Consider the following 12,629-nt stretch of genomic DNA (forward strand, 5'->3'; position numbering starts at 1 on the left):
TCAGTCTTCTCGAGATTGATTAAAATGGAGCCCAAATGAGCCCAATTTTTTTTGCCTAGGCATTTCAAAAGTGTAACTCAAATCTATGGTCAGGAACTGACCATAGGTTTGTGGTGTATCAAATATCTGCCTTCACTCTTGGTGGCAGTTGCGGTTTCTTGTGGTTAATGAAGATGGCAGAATACTTAACAATAACCAGACTGCTAAACCTGACTTGGCAAAGCATTGTTAGAAACAGAAGTTGCAAACTGCAGAAGTGGGATATGTGAACATGTTAGATGGTGGTGTTCACTTTCAGTAATGAAATTGCTTGTCCACTACAGTATTTCAATGCATCAGCAACATCTAGGAAAGTGAAATGGGACTGTCCATTAAAACAAAAAATACAGTGATTTCTTAAATGGCTCAAGGCAAGGTGATGCTTTTTTGCATGGTTATAGTGACCTTCATTACAAAGTACTTTCAGAAATATGAAGAACAGTATAGAAGTAAAATGTTCTTTTACTGTGACAGATATTGAACCATTTAAGAAATCACTGGGGTTTTTTGTTTTTATGTGTGGTCCCATTTCACTTTCCTAGATGTTGCCTATGGCTTGTGCCTGAGGTGGTGTGGTGGCTGCAAAGAAATTGCAAGGGGGAATGTTATTGCCAAACAAGGCTAATAGTAAGAGCTTAACATTGATATTCCTAATTTTAAAAGCATAAATGTACTGTGTGATATATCATTAATTCATCTCAAAAATATGGAGAACTGTTGTGCAATAATTTTTTTGAAAAAAGGAATGAATTATTTCCATGCACTATTTCCTATAGACTTAATTTGAAGGTGGAAATCTGAAATGCTATTCAATGCATACCTTCTATTCCACTGTTTCCTTAATCCTTCAACAATTAACTATATCATTCTTGCTTGTATTTCATTGTTAGCATGGAACACCTCCACTACTGATTGCTGCTGGCTGTGGAAACATTCAGATGCTCCAGCTGCTTTTAAAGCATGGATCTCGTATTGATGTTCAAGATAAGGTTGGGGTTCTGCTTTTCAACTGCTCTTTATAAGTTTTTTAGTACAGTTAGCCGGAGACAAGCAGTTCAGACCAAGTGGTATTGGAAATTAAAAACTCTGAGCTGTAGATCCTGTTTTCTGCCTTCCACAGCAAAAAACATAAGACCAAGTTTTTAGCAATGTCATTTATTACTAATACATATCCTCTGATTTTCATCACTTTATTAGCTGAAATAATTTGAATGATACTAATCTTAAAATGTAGTTCATGCTTACAAAACCACCTCAATTAGTTCAAATTAGTGATTTCCCTAAAACACAATGGTGAACTTTATTTAATATAGATAGATAATTTAATATTTTAGCCATGGGGGATATAGCAATTAAAATTCATATTCGATGGAGGATACAATAAGCTTTTTTCCCCAGTGTGCTGTAACAATTCATTTAAAGCAAGCTTGAAGAACTGTCTGCCTCTCCATCTGATAGATGCTAAAGCAAGCAGAAGAAAGGTTTTTATCTCATGACTGTTCTTTAGAAAGTACTCCCTAACAAGCGAGAAGAGGATTATCCTTGCAAACAGTTAGTAATCCTGTTAATCATCCTTGCATAGAGAGGTTTTTGTTGTCACTGTTGGTATATAGTGTTGTTGAATCAATTTGAAATTTTTTTAAAAGTGAATGTGTTCATATAAGCTTGAATAGCTTTTCAGTGTGTCTGTGTACATCTAAGTGCACATGTACCTCACCTGAAAACCTAGAATTAGGATTTTAACTTGATCAATAACATCTGAAATGAACCTTTTTTGATAGGCTGGATCTAATGCAATCTATTGGGCTTCTCGACATGGACATGTAGAAACACTGAAATTTCTCAATGATAATGAATGTCCTCTGGACATTAAGGATAAGGTAAGAAAATAACTCCTTTTTTACACAGAGGGCCTTTTCCTATAACTTTATCTTAGCAAAGAGAGAAGTCTTTCAATTGAAATGGTTTTCAGCTCTGCGATAATTCCAAGAATTTAACTGGCTCTTTTAGTGTGGTTTTCTAAGTTGACTTACAGGGCCGTGATAACCGAGCTTTAAAGTAGCTGGATGTACTGATTATTTTTATGACAAATGTTAGCCAAGTGTGCATGTTAAATGTGGTGACTACATGGTGGGTAGGTGGGGAAGTACAAACCTAAATTAATTTTCACTTGAAGAGTTGATTTCTCATTGGAACTCAGAGTGAAATCGTGATTTGGTTTTTCATTCCTCTTGATTGAAAATCACTTTTGTCTGACAAGTAAATTTGACTGTTATTAAGTTGAGTATGAGGAAGCCTAACAATTTATAGCTGATGAACACTTATCTTGTCTTTGGCAGTGTTATTTGAGCAACATATGCCCTAGAAACTAGTTGCTGTTAAGTTTTTATACCATAGCAATGATTTTATACTAGCCAGAGCTCCAATACAGAAGAAATTATACTCATGAAACACAGTTTAGTTTGTTGAGGGAACTAATGTAAAGCAAGGTACATTAGGAAAATTGTTGTATGACTCCTAATAAGGCTACTATGAAAGAGGTTACTCTCTTAATGAAAATACAGTTTCTGTATTATATAATTTCAAAAAAGCAAGTGTTGCAAATAGTTAGACATAGTGACCAAAATGCACCAGGGTATACAAATGTGTTAGGCCAGCTCCTTACCTTGAATAAACAGGGGAGGGGGGAGCATATGGAAATATTATGAATAGAAATGGGATATCTGTTTCAACACAATTGCACACACAGCTTCCTCCTGATATTGCTCAGAAATCCCATCATGTCTGTGATCTTGAACAGATAAAGTGGAAAAATAAGTTCTGGGAAAAGAAAGCCTTGAAGAAGTAACGTTCCTGCCAGGCGGTGCTGTGTCTGTCACACACAACAGCCATAAGCTCTGCTGATGGAGCTGTGTGGCTGGGCAAGGGAGAGGGAGGAGTATCCCGTGCAGGATTCAGGCCATTCGGGCTGCACAGGGTGTGCAGGCAGTGTGCATCACGGTGTGACACAGGGAATTACACCGGAATTACACCGGAATTACATGTTCTCCTGTATTTGCAGTCCGGGGAGACCGCGCTCCACGTGGCAGCTCGGTATGGGCACGTGGATGTGGTTCAGTTTCTCTGTAGCATTGGATCCAATCCAAACTTTCAAGACAAGGTGAGTCATGAACACTGTCTGCATTTTTTTCAACAAATAAGGCTTTATATAAAGTGGTCAAAACTTCAAGTCTCGCGTTTAGCCTCTGGGATGTTTGCAAACCAGAATTATGGAGGTTTTGGTAGCTCTTAATAAATAGATAGAGATTATGTGAAAAATGAGAGAACCAGCGAGTGCGATAAAACACGGGTTCTCTCAAAACTGAAAGCTTCACAGAGAAACAACTCTGTGAAGGTGTGGGTGGTGTGTAGTCTTTGAGTTCAGCTAAAGATTTTTATTCATTTTTGCCTTGAATTCTGCTTGGTTTTAGCAGTTATAGGATTTTTCTACAGTGTCAAGGACTCATTTTTGAAAGTGAGAGGAGAGTTTCTTTAGAGGTCTGAACTCTTGCAAGAAAACAAGGAAGAAAAGGCATAACAGAAAAAGAAAATCCATTTGACCCAGATTTGACTCTGTGTGTGCGAGTTCCACAAGCCTCTCCAAGTGCTGCATTTTCTAGGACTTCCTTTTCATTGTTTAAGGAGCCCTAGGTTGAGGGAGGACAGAACATGGTCTTTGTCTGTTTCTTCACACTCAGATTTTTATAGAAACCTTGAATACAGTCCAAGTCCTCTGCTATTATCAGTCTCAATTGTCTCTTTTTTGATATTTGCCAGGTACAGAAAGGCTAACTCATTTCTTAGAATTTGATAGAGCTTTTAGTGGATTTTAATTCTCCCTGCTTTTTCAGTAGGCTGTTTTCAGTATATTTTTGTCAAACATTTCAGGTTTTTAATCGTGTTCCATGTAACTGCTCTGACATACAATGAATTGAAGTTTAATGCTTTGAAGTTTCCTGGGTTCAAGCAAAAGGCAAATTAGTACTTCAGTCAGAAGTGAACTCCAAAGGCAGACAGTTTCAAAGGCATGTTGTGATGTGTTCTCTAAAGGACTTGGGTTTTTAAGTATCTTCACTCCTAGAACATTGGGATGTTCTTTCTCAACATGGTAAGCAGAGTAACCTGGCTCAGACTGCAGGTCTAGTGGGATTTGCATCTTCGTTCTTATCACTCTGTTATAGACACTGGATTAGTCACAGCACACAGGATATAGAAGTTGTTTGTGAACAAGGGTCTGTTTACAAGTGAGAGAACCAAGATAGTTAGCCTCAGGAGCAAGGATAGATTTAAACTGGTATTGCTGACAAGGCACCATGATCACTTGTATGTCAGCTGAAGTTATTCTTGGCTTTAGAACGTCAGCATTAGAAATTACAATATCTTTTCATGACTTACTTAGTAGACTGTCTTTTCTTTTTCATACTGTCTTTTTGTATTTTTAAGCTGGGGAGTTGCTCTTCCTGAAGTTTGGTTCAGTACTGTTTTTTGATTTTCGCTGTTGATAGGAAGAAGAAACCCCCCTGCACTGTGCTGCTTGGCACGGCTACTACTCTGTGGCCAAAGCACTCTGTGAAGCAGGGTGCAATGTGAACATCAAAAACAAAGAAGGGGAGACCCCGCTCCTGACAGCATCTGCCAGGGGTTACCATGATATTGTGGAGTGCTTGGCAGAGCACAGGGCTGACCTTCACGCAACAGACAAGGTCAGTTATGTCTGGAGATCGCGCGGCTGTGTCTCTCAATTGCTTCGTTTGAGGGCTGCAAGTCAGCATTGTTTCCACTATGTGAATTTTCATAGCAGTTCACACAGGGCCTATTGATGGCTGAAGCAGTCTTTAGGGTTGTCCATTATTATTCCATGGTTGGGTTTTTGCTGATCTATCATCTCCTTATCATTTATCACCCCATGAGTAACAGTCTTTGAAAAATTACAGGAACATTAGGTTCTGTAATTGGCAACAAACTGTTAACTTCAGAGAAAAAGATGGATTTGCTGTTGGCCTTTGATTACTCTGGGTTGGATAAATCAAATCCATTTCCATTAAGAACTATTTAAAAATTTGACTGTATTTGTTTCAGAATAAATTTTTGTCTTTCATGATGTAATCCAAATAAATAAATTTGGAATTTATTTGCTTGTATTTTTGGTATGGTGGGCCTTTTAGGTACCTTTATTAGTAATGTTAATTAAATAGTTATTAAAGCAAGTTCAGCAGAAAGTTTCTAAAGTCTCTAAAATAATTAAATTTTCTTCTGGTCTCTTTAAGTTGTTCCACATAGAGAAAGCTCTGTCTTTAAAGTGACTGATCAGAAGGCAGATTGCATGACTTTTGCATCACTAATTTCTCTCTAGTAAACACTAGAGTTTATAATAGTCAGCTGATTTTTACTATTGATCACTCTCCTCCCTCCAAGGAAAGCTGTTAGAAGAAAATGTGCATTTGTATTTCATCCATTCCACTGCAAAGACCAGTGGCCTAACAGAAATTTGCTTTCATCTCGTGGCTTATTTATTCAGACAGATATGGTGCATCTCCCTGCCTCCACCTTCAAATTAAAAACCACTGTGATTCTTGAGGCAAGGAAATGCACCCTGTTGTGTGGGTGGTTGTGAGATGGTTGTGAACTTTACTAAATGTTTTGATTTTTAGTATTATTAGATCTCACTTACTAGCTGTCTCTTTATTTCAGGATGGTCATATAGCCCTGCATCTTGCTGTAAGAAGATGCCAAATAGAAGTAGTTAAAACTCTCATTAGTCAAGGATGTTTTGTAGATTTCCAAGACAGACATGGCAACACTCCCTTACATGTGGCCTGCAAAGATGGGAATGTTCCTATTGTGACGGCACTCTGTGAAGCAAATTGTAGTTTGGATGTCACTAACAAGGTAAATGGAATATGGATGCTGAATTCCATTGTTTATTAGCTCACCTGTTGCATTAGATGACCTTTTCAAGTTCTCTGATATGAAAAAGTCTTTTCCTAGATTTTTGTGTCTCTGAAAGTGGCCAAATGCAAAATATTAAATTACTCACCTCACAAATTTACCAAAATCCGTTTCAGTGGAAGAGATCATTAAACACCAATAAAGAAAAAACCCAGGTGAATTATTATTATTTTGCCAACCTTCTTCCCTAGCCATTTAGCTTTGCGTTATGCAGATTACATCTAGTGCAAAAGAACAGACAAAATGCATTGCAGCTGGCTTTGATTTCGTATGTAACATTGAGTTATACACAAAATTGAAGACTGGTATGTTTTCTGCTACAATATTGTAACTCTAAAAATGGTGATTGCAATGCTTATTGGTAGATTAATGCCAGCTAAAAATGCAAACAATCTGTAGTTGGTTCCAAAAAGAATATTTCATTACATGCCCCTTAATTTCAAGTCCCTAGTGCCTTTTATGTTGCTTCTGTTGTGCTCATGCTGCAGTGTATGGGATGACTAAACATAATGCTTTGCAGGTTTATATTATGTCTTTTATTCTGGAGGTCTTTAAGGGAAAAGTGGGCTGTTTCAGGATACTTTCTTTACATAGTTAGTATGTTTGAATAGGTCAACGTCAGCCACTGAACTCTGCTGACAGGCTGTGATGCTTATGGCTTGATATGTAGCTCCGAATGTCTTTCTCTGCCCTATTTAAATTTTATATGTGCTACAAAGTTTAAAAGTTACTTATAGGAATCTTTATGTTGCTATCTGCAGTTTCTTTGATTCAGGTAGTTTAGCTTCTTTGTGTTTTTTCCTAGTTAACATTTCCATTGATTACCAAAGCATTTACATTGCATTGACCAGATAAAAGCCAAAGAAAATTAGCGGGTTTTTTGAGGATTGTCCATGCAATCACTTCTGGTTTCAACAATTAAACTCATCAGCTGTCTAATGAGAAAAGTTAAAATAATGAACTCCCCAGTCCTGCTTTTCAGCTCAAATCTGATTGACTAGGCAATTAAATCCAGATTCATAGATAAGAGCACATTTTAGAGAAGTTGTGTTAATGGTCCACGAGGCTCTTGTCCTGTTTGCTAATGGAGAGTGCTGAGCTAGGATCACCCCTGACATGCTGTGGAAAAAATAATTAGCCCTAAAATGTTCAGTGGCTGTGAGATCATGGCTACAGAAGCTGTGGTTATAGTTATTCTGCTGTTATTCTTTTAAGAGTAATGTATTCTGGACAGATTTTTAAAGTGCCCTTTATTTGAAATGGGGAGTTTGAGTGTTATTAAATAGAGAATATTAATTTCTACTTCCGCTCTTCAGAAGCAAACCCTGCATTAACAGGGCATTAACAAAATGAACTTCTGTCCTTGGTCCAAACATTTGGCTTTGTCCTACATGTATGTAATACTGATTGAAGGCATTTTGTTTTTTCTTTCAGAGATTCAGTACAGCAGACCATCACATGCCTTTAGAATCATAGAATCACAGAAGCATTTAGGCTAAAAAGTAACTGTAATATCAGAGTCTAACCATTAACCCAGCACTGCCAACCCAACCACTAAACTGTCCCAAGTCTCCACATCGATATTACTTAAATACCTCCAGGAATGGTGACTCCACCACTTCCCTGACCAGCCCATTCTGGTGCTTGATGACCCTTATAGTGAAGAAATTTTTCCTGACAGCCAATCTAAATATCCTCTGGCACAACTTGAGGCTATTTCTTGTACTCCTGTCACTTGTTTCATGGCACAAGAAAACCAACACCCAGCTCACTACACCCTGCTTTTAGGCTGTTGTAGAGAGTGACAAGGCCTCCCTCGCACATCCTTTTCTCAAGGCTAAACAATGCCATCTACATCAGCAGCTCCTCACAGGACTTGTGCTCCAGACCTTTCACCAGCTTCATTCCCCGTTTTCAGCCATGGCCCAGCGCCTCAATGTCCTTCTTGTTATGAGGAGCCAAAAACTGAGTACAGGATTTGGGGTGTGCCTGCCCAGTGCCGAGCACAGGGAGACAATCACCGCCCTGGTCTCGCAACACACACTGTTTGTAAAAGGATGCTACTTGAGTTGAGGGGTAGGGTCTGGAGGAACCTGAGCATCTTTTCAGATTCCAGTTGTCAGAAAGCTGGCTTTGCTCTCCAATACTTCTTTCAGTAAATGTTATGGGTTTGTTGCTGATTGCAGACAGGAAGAACAGTATTGAAAGCATAAAAATGCGAAGTAATAGTAGGCTACCAGCAGAGAATATATGGTAGTTTTTGTAACAGTAGCTCTGAACATGCAAAACCAGAAGTGGGTGTCATGAGGACCTGTTGGCAGTGAAGAGATTCATGAAAAAAAGAAAAAATTGGATAAGCAATACTTTACAGCACTTTCCCTCTTCACTGAAAAAAATATATTGTTTCATGCTGACTTCTTTCATTCATTCTTTTTACTTCTTTGGGTGAAAGGGGGAGATATTTAATTTTCAGTAGCTCTTGGGATGAAGTAGAACCCAGAGTTCTAAAGGTTATGAAATTAGTTAATGTTGTTTAAGTGGTTCATATTTAATTAAGTGAAAAGGCAATTAAATTTTCTGGAATTAAAAAACATTATCAAATATAGCCAAAAAAACCTCTAAAGGATTACTCCGCAGTTGTGAGGGATTTAGCTAGAAAATTATTTCCCCATTTTTTAAATAGTCATCCAGCCTTTGTTTTTAATTGCACTTTTGGCAGTTGTGCTTAGGCTGCAATCACAAGTACTTTTTCTTGCAGTTTTTGCAAAACCTGTCCTGTGTATCAGTATGTATAATTGTATAATGTGCCTGATTATTACACATAAAATTTGAAGTGAAGTTCTTTGACTAATGTAGTGACACTTCTTTCCTCATGTTAGTATGGAAGAACACCTTTACACCTGGCAGCAAACAATGGCATCCTTGATGTTGTCCGGTTCCTTTGCCTGACCGGTGCCAATGTAGAAGCATTAACCTCTGTAAGTATTGAGAGATGCTGTTCTTCTTTTGTGCATAGTAGTTGAAAAAGAACTCATGAAAGAGACAGGTGTAGGAAAAGGACATTGAAATTTTTTTAAAAAGGCCTGTTATATTTTATACAATATGAGTGTTCTTCTATCTTTGGGAATTGTTCTATCTCGTCTACTTGTTCACTTCTTGCAACTGAATTTGGAACAGTACAGTTCCAAACTGTATTAGTTGAACTGGATTATGGTACAGTACAGCTACCACTTTGTCTACCCCTAATCATTTCTTCATCTAAGAATTACTTGTATCATTGCATTTTCTATAAGTTTTGAGTCACTTTCTGTAAGTTCTGAGTACACTTAAGACGGATGCCATTTCACATTTGAGGAACGTACAAATGCATTGTATGTATCTTAAATATTTTTCTTGCCTTAAGGGGGTTGCAAAGTTCTAGTTTTATGGTGGGAGATGTGTGCTTGCATGGACGAGGGAACTGGTGTGAGAGTATCTTTGTAAAGGAAATCATCCATGTCAGATCAGCCAGCACCACTGCTTCCTGTTAGTAACACAGAGGGCATTTTTCATTCTCAGTAGGGTGAGAAACATCCTCCTAATGACATATCCACAGCAGAAGTGAAGTGTCCTTTGTCATATGCATGATAAATTATAGACATCATGCACACCACTACGTGTGTTTTGAACAAACTAATCATGTTTTGTACTAAGATGCAGCGGATCATTTTACATTGCTACTCACTGTAACCAGTGTAGTCTGCTTAGAAATAACTACCGGTACATATGAGAAAGACATGTCATTAGATTTTAGTTGAGTCCACATTTTTCAGAGTTCTTTTCCTAACAATTTTTTCTGAGATGGCTGAAATGGAGAGGGGAAAAAAAGAAAACTTCTATATCATTTGCTATACCATTTGGTAGAAAATACTAATTTTTGTGGTTTTTTCCTCTAGATTTAGCACTGCAGTTTTTTCTTTTAAGCACAGATCTTATGTAGGAGGAGAATGCCAATAAACCTGGAATTGGGGCTTAACCAAGTTTACGACATAATAATTACTTTCTGATAACTATTGGATTGTATATTGCCATGTCACCTATTAATAATAGTGAAATGTGCATGCAGTGGACTTGGTAGGATGCTCTACAGATTTCCTTTGTCATCTGTTTTTGTCTTTTTTGTTTGTATGTGTGTTACATCCCATTGTGTATATGTATTTACACTACTATGTAGTGTAGAGATGAGATAAAAATAAAAGGGTGATGGGGGAATTCTTGAACTGTCACACTTCATTTATGTCATGAGAGCTGTGTTGGTATAATTGCCCATGTGGACACTGTCCTTCCATGGTAAAAGTACATTTTGTCTCTTCAGTTTAGGTTAGTTTGAAGGACATAACAAAATAAATAGTGCTGATACTAAATCTATCAGGAGCAGTACACTGAATAGTAACCATCCATTATTCCAGCAGCGTGGTGGCAGAGAAAAGGAAAAAGGAAGAGACGACTAAAGGAGCTTGCATGTTGTAATATTAATATTTCAGTTTTCCATTGGTTTGCTAGAAGGCTGTTAAATTGTTCTGAAAAGTTTATTAGCAGCTCTTTCTGAGCCAGTGCAGTAGAATTAATGGCCTTTTTTTCCTCTCAGTATGCCATTCCTGTAGGAAAAGGAGCTAACTTTTCCAACACCATTAAGTAACTGGGCTGTATTATGAATTCCTTGCCTTCTTCCTGGGTTGAAGCCCATTTTGGAACTAGTCTATTTTTAATTTGATTTCTTGGATGTTGTTAAGTGATCTTAGAAAATCTCCCCCTCCTGGAGTATACAACAATTTCAAATGTTTGAAAAGTGCCCCAAAACATCTGTTGTGGTCACATGTTAACTAGCACCATGTTGTTGGATTCTCCTCATGGAAGTTTCTAAACCAACTTTGAAATTGTCAGTGATTAAAAGTTTTGGTACATACAGATGCTTGCAAATGTGATTTGAACTCAGGATCAGCTCTTTCAGGCTGTCTGATTTGCAATATAGGAAGCCAGTCAGCAATTGTAATGAAATTTACCAGTAGGTGCAAAATACACTTTCATGGATCCTGTAACCAAGCCCTTTTTATATGTCAGTTTTTTCTTACCTATTGCTACACAATTGTGTAGAAACTCTGTACTTTTCAGGAAAGCTTGAATAGGAAAATAACTTGCTATTTTGCTTGTGGATGTATTTTCTAATTCTCTTATCTGAGATACTGAAATAAGCAAAGTACTCCTAAATTACCTCTTACCAAAATTTGAAAAAATAGAATAGCATAAAATAGCTGAAAGAATCAAAGTAGTGGGCAATTTTTCTTTTAGTCTTTTTAATATTAAACTGCTGATCTCTGAAACATAGGTAACTAAATGGCAAGACCAGAATACTGAAGGCGGCTTTGCTTCTCCTTTTAGACTTGCTGATGCAATTTAAACTGCATCCCTTACAAGTTTCTTGCTTTCTGGATTGCTCCAGTGGCTGATATGCCACTGTCAGTCTTTATCCATTGGTAAACAAACATTCACCTGCTATGCATGTGAGTCAATATGCTGATGTGTCCCTTCTTTGTGACCTTTTAAATCTATTCAGTGGGCAATATCTAGAAATCATTATCAGTCTCTAATTGCTAAGAAGAGAGATGGAATTCAGGGGGAGGAGTGTTGACTTTGCTCTCAGATTCTGAACTCAAAGTATCTTGTTACAGTGGCATCCAGATGCCCATTTGTAAAAGAAAAGGAACTACTGCTAATAATTTGTGTTTTAACAGGATGGGAAAACAGCAGAAGATCTCGCCAGAGCAGAGCAGCATGAACATGTAGCCAGTCTGCTTGCAAGACTTAAAAAGGTTGGGAATACATGAATTTTAAGTGAGGTTTTCATCAAAGCCACTCTAAAAACTGTTGCAAAATTCCTTGCTGCAATGCTGTATTTTTTTTTCTTTTTCCTTTTTATATTTTTAATTTGAAATTATGCCCTCAATTAAAGCAAATATGTACATATTCAAGAAGCAAGTATGCACCACTGATTTATATCTGTCAGTGTCTGACAGTGCCTGGCAAAGCATCTAAGGTATTTAGTAGAAAATAAGCTATTAAGATTATCACATCCACTGGATGACTTATCTCCTCACCATCACCATTTCACTTAGACAAAGGTTATGAAGAATGGGAGGTTTGTGTCCCTTATGAAAATACCAATACCATGTGAAATAGTTGCATAAGTTCTCAATGTCATCTTTTAATTCTGCAGTTTCTGAATATCCAAATGTCTTGCTAACTAGAACAAAAAGATGATCTGGGCTTGTTGTAAGGCAGCATGTCTGACACATCTGATACACATTGATTAGTCAGATAGGCAGCATCACCCATGCTGGGAAGGTTCCAGAGCCTACTTGCCTGGAGATTGCAGGCAAGAGCCAGGCCAATTAAAATAATCCAGTTATAATTACAAAGATGAGTCTGTGATTGGAGAAAGTGAAATAAATGACCATTTCTATTGCTAATAGAAGATGGTACACATAATGTATTGCCAAGGTAGAAGTAGAAACATGTCCTTTAGGCCTGCCAGCAAATCTATACTTCCTAGGAATATAAACTGT

At 37.5% G+C, this 12,629-nt stretch overlaps 1 protein-coding gene across 3 annotated transcripts in view; it reads left to right on the plus strand.

The window, feature by feature from the left end:
• The window catches only part of DAPK1 (death associated protein kinase 1), an 84,203-nt gene that overhangs the window by 57,607 nt on the left and 13,967 nt on the right, over positions 1-12,629 (plus strand). For all 3 annotated transcript variants that reach the window (XM_074533699.1, XM_026795182.2, XM_074533700.1), the window contains exons 13-19: positions 930-1,028; positions 1,821-1,919; positions 3,101-3,199; positions 4,584-4,781; positions 5,770-5,967; positions 8,907-9,005; positions 11,799-11,876. In XM_074533699.1, the coding sequence (XP_074389800.1) occupies positions 930-1,028; positions 1,821-1,919; positions 3,101-3,199; positions 4,584-4,781; positions 5,770-5,967; positions 8,907-9,005; positions 11,799-11,876 (870 nt within the window). The remainder of the gene's footprint in view (positions 1-929; positions 1,029-1,820; positions 1,920-3,100; positions 3,200-4,583; positions 4,782-5,769; positions 5,968-8,906; positions 9,006-11,798; positions 11,877-12,629) is intronic.

This window comes from Zonotrichia albicollis, chromosome Z (assembly GCF_047830755.1).
Source record: "Zonotrichia albicollis isolate bZonAlb1 chromosome Z, bZonAlb1.hap1, whole genome shotgun sequence".
NCBI lineage: Eukaryota > Metazoa > Chordata > Aves > Passeriformes > Passerellidae > Zonotrichia > Zonotrichia albicollis.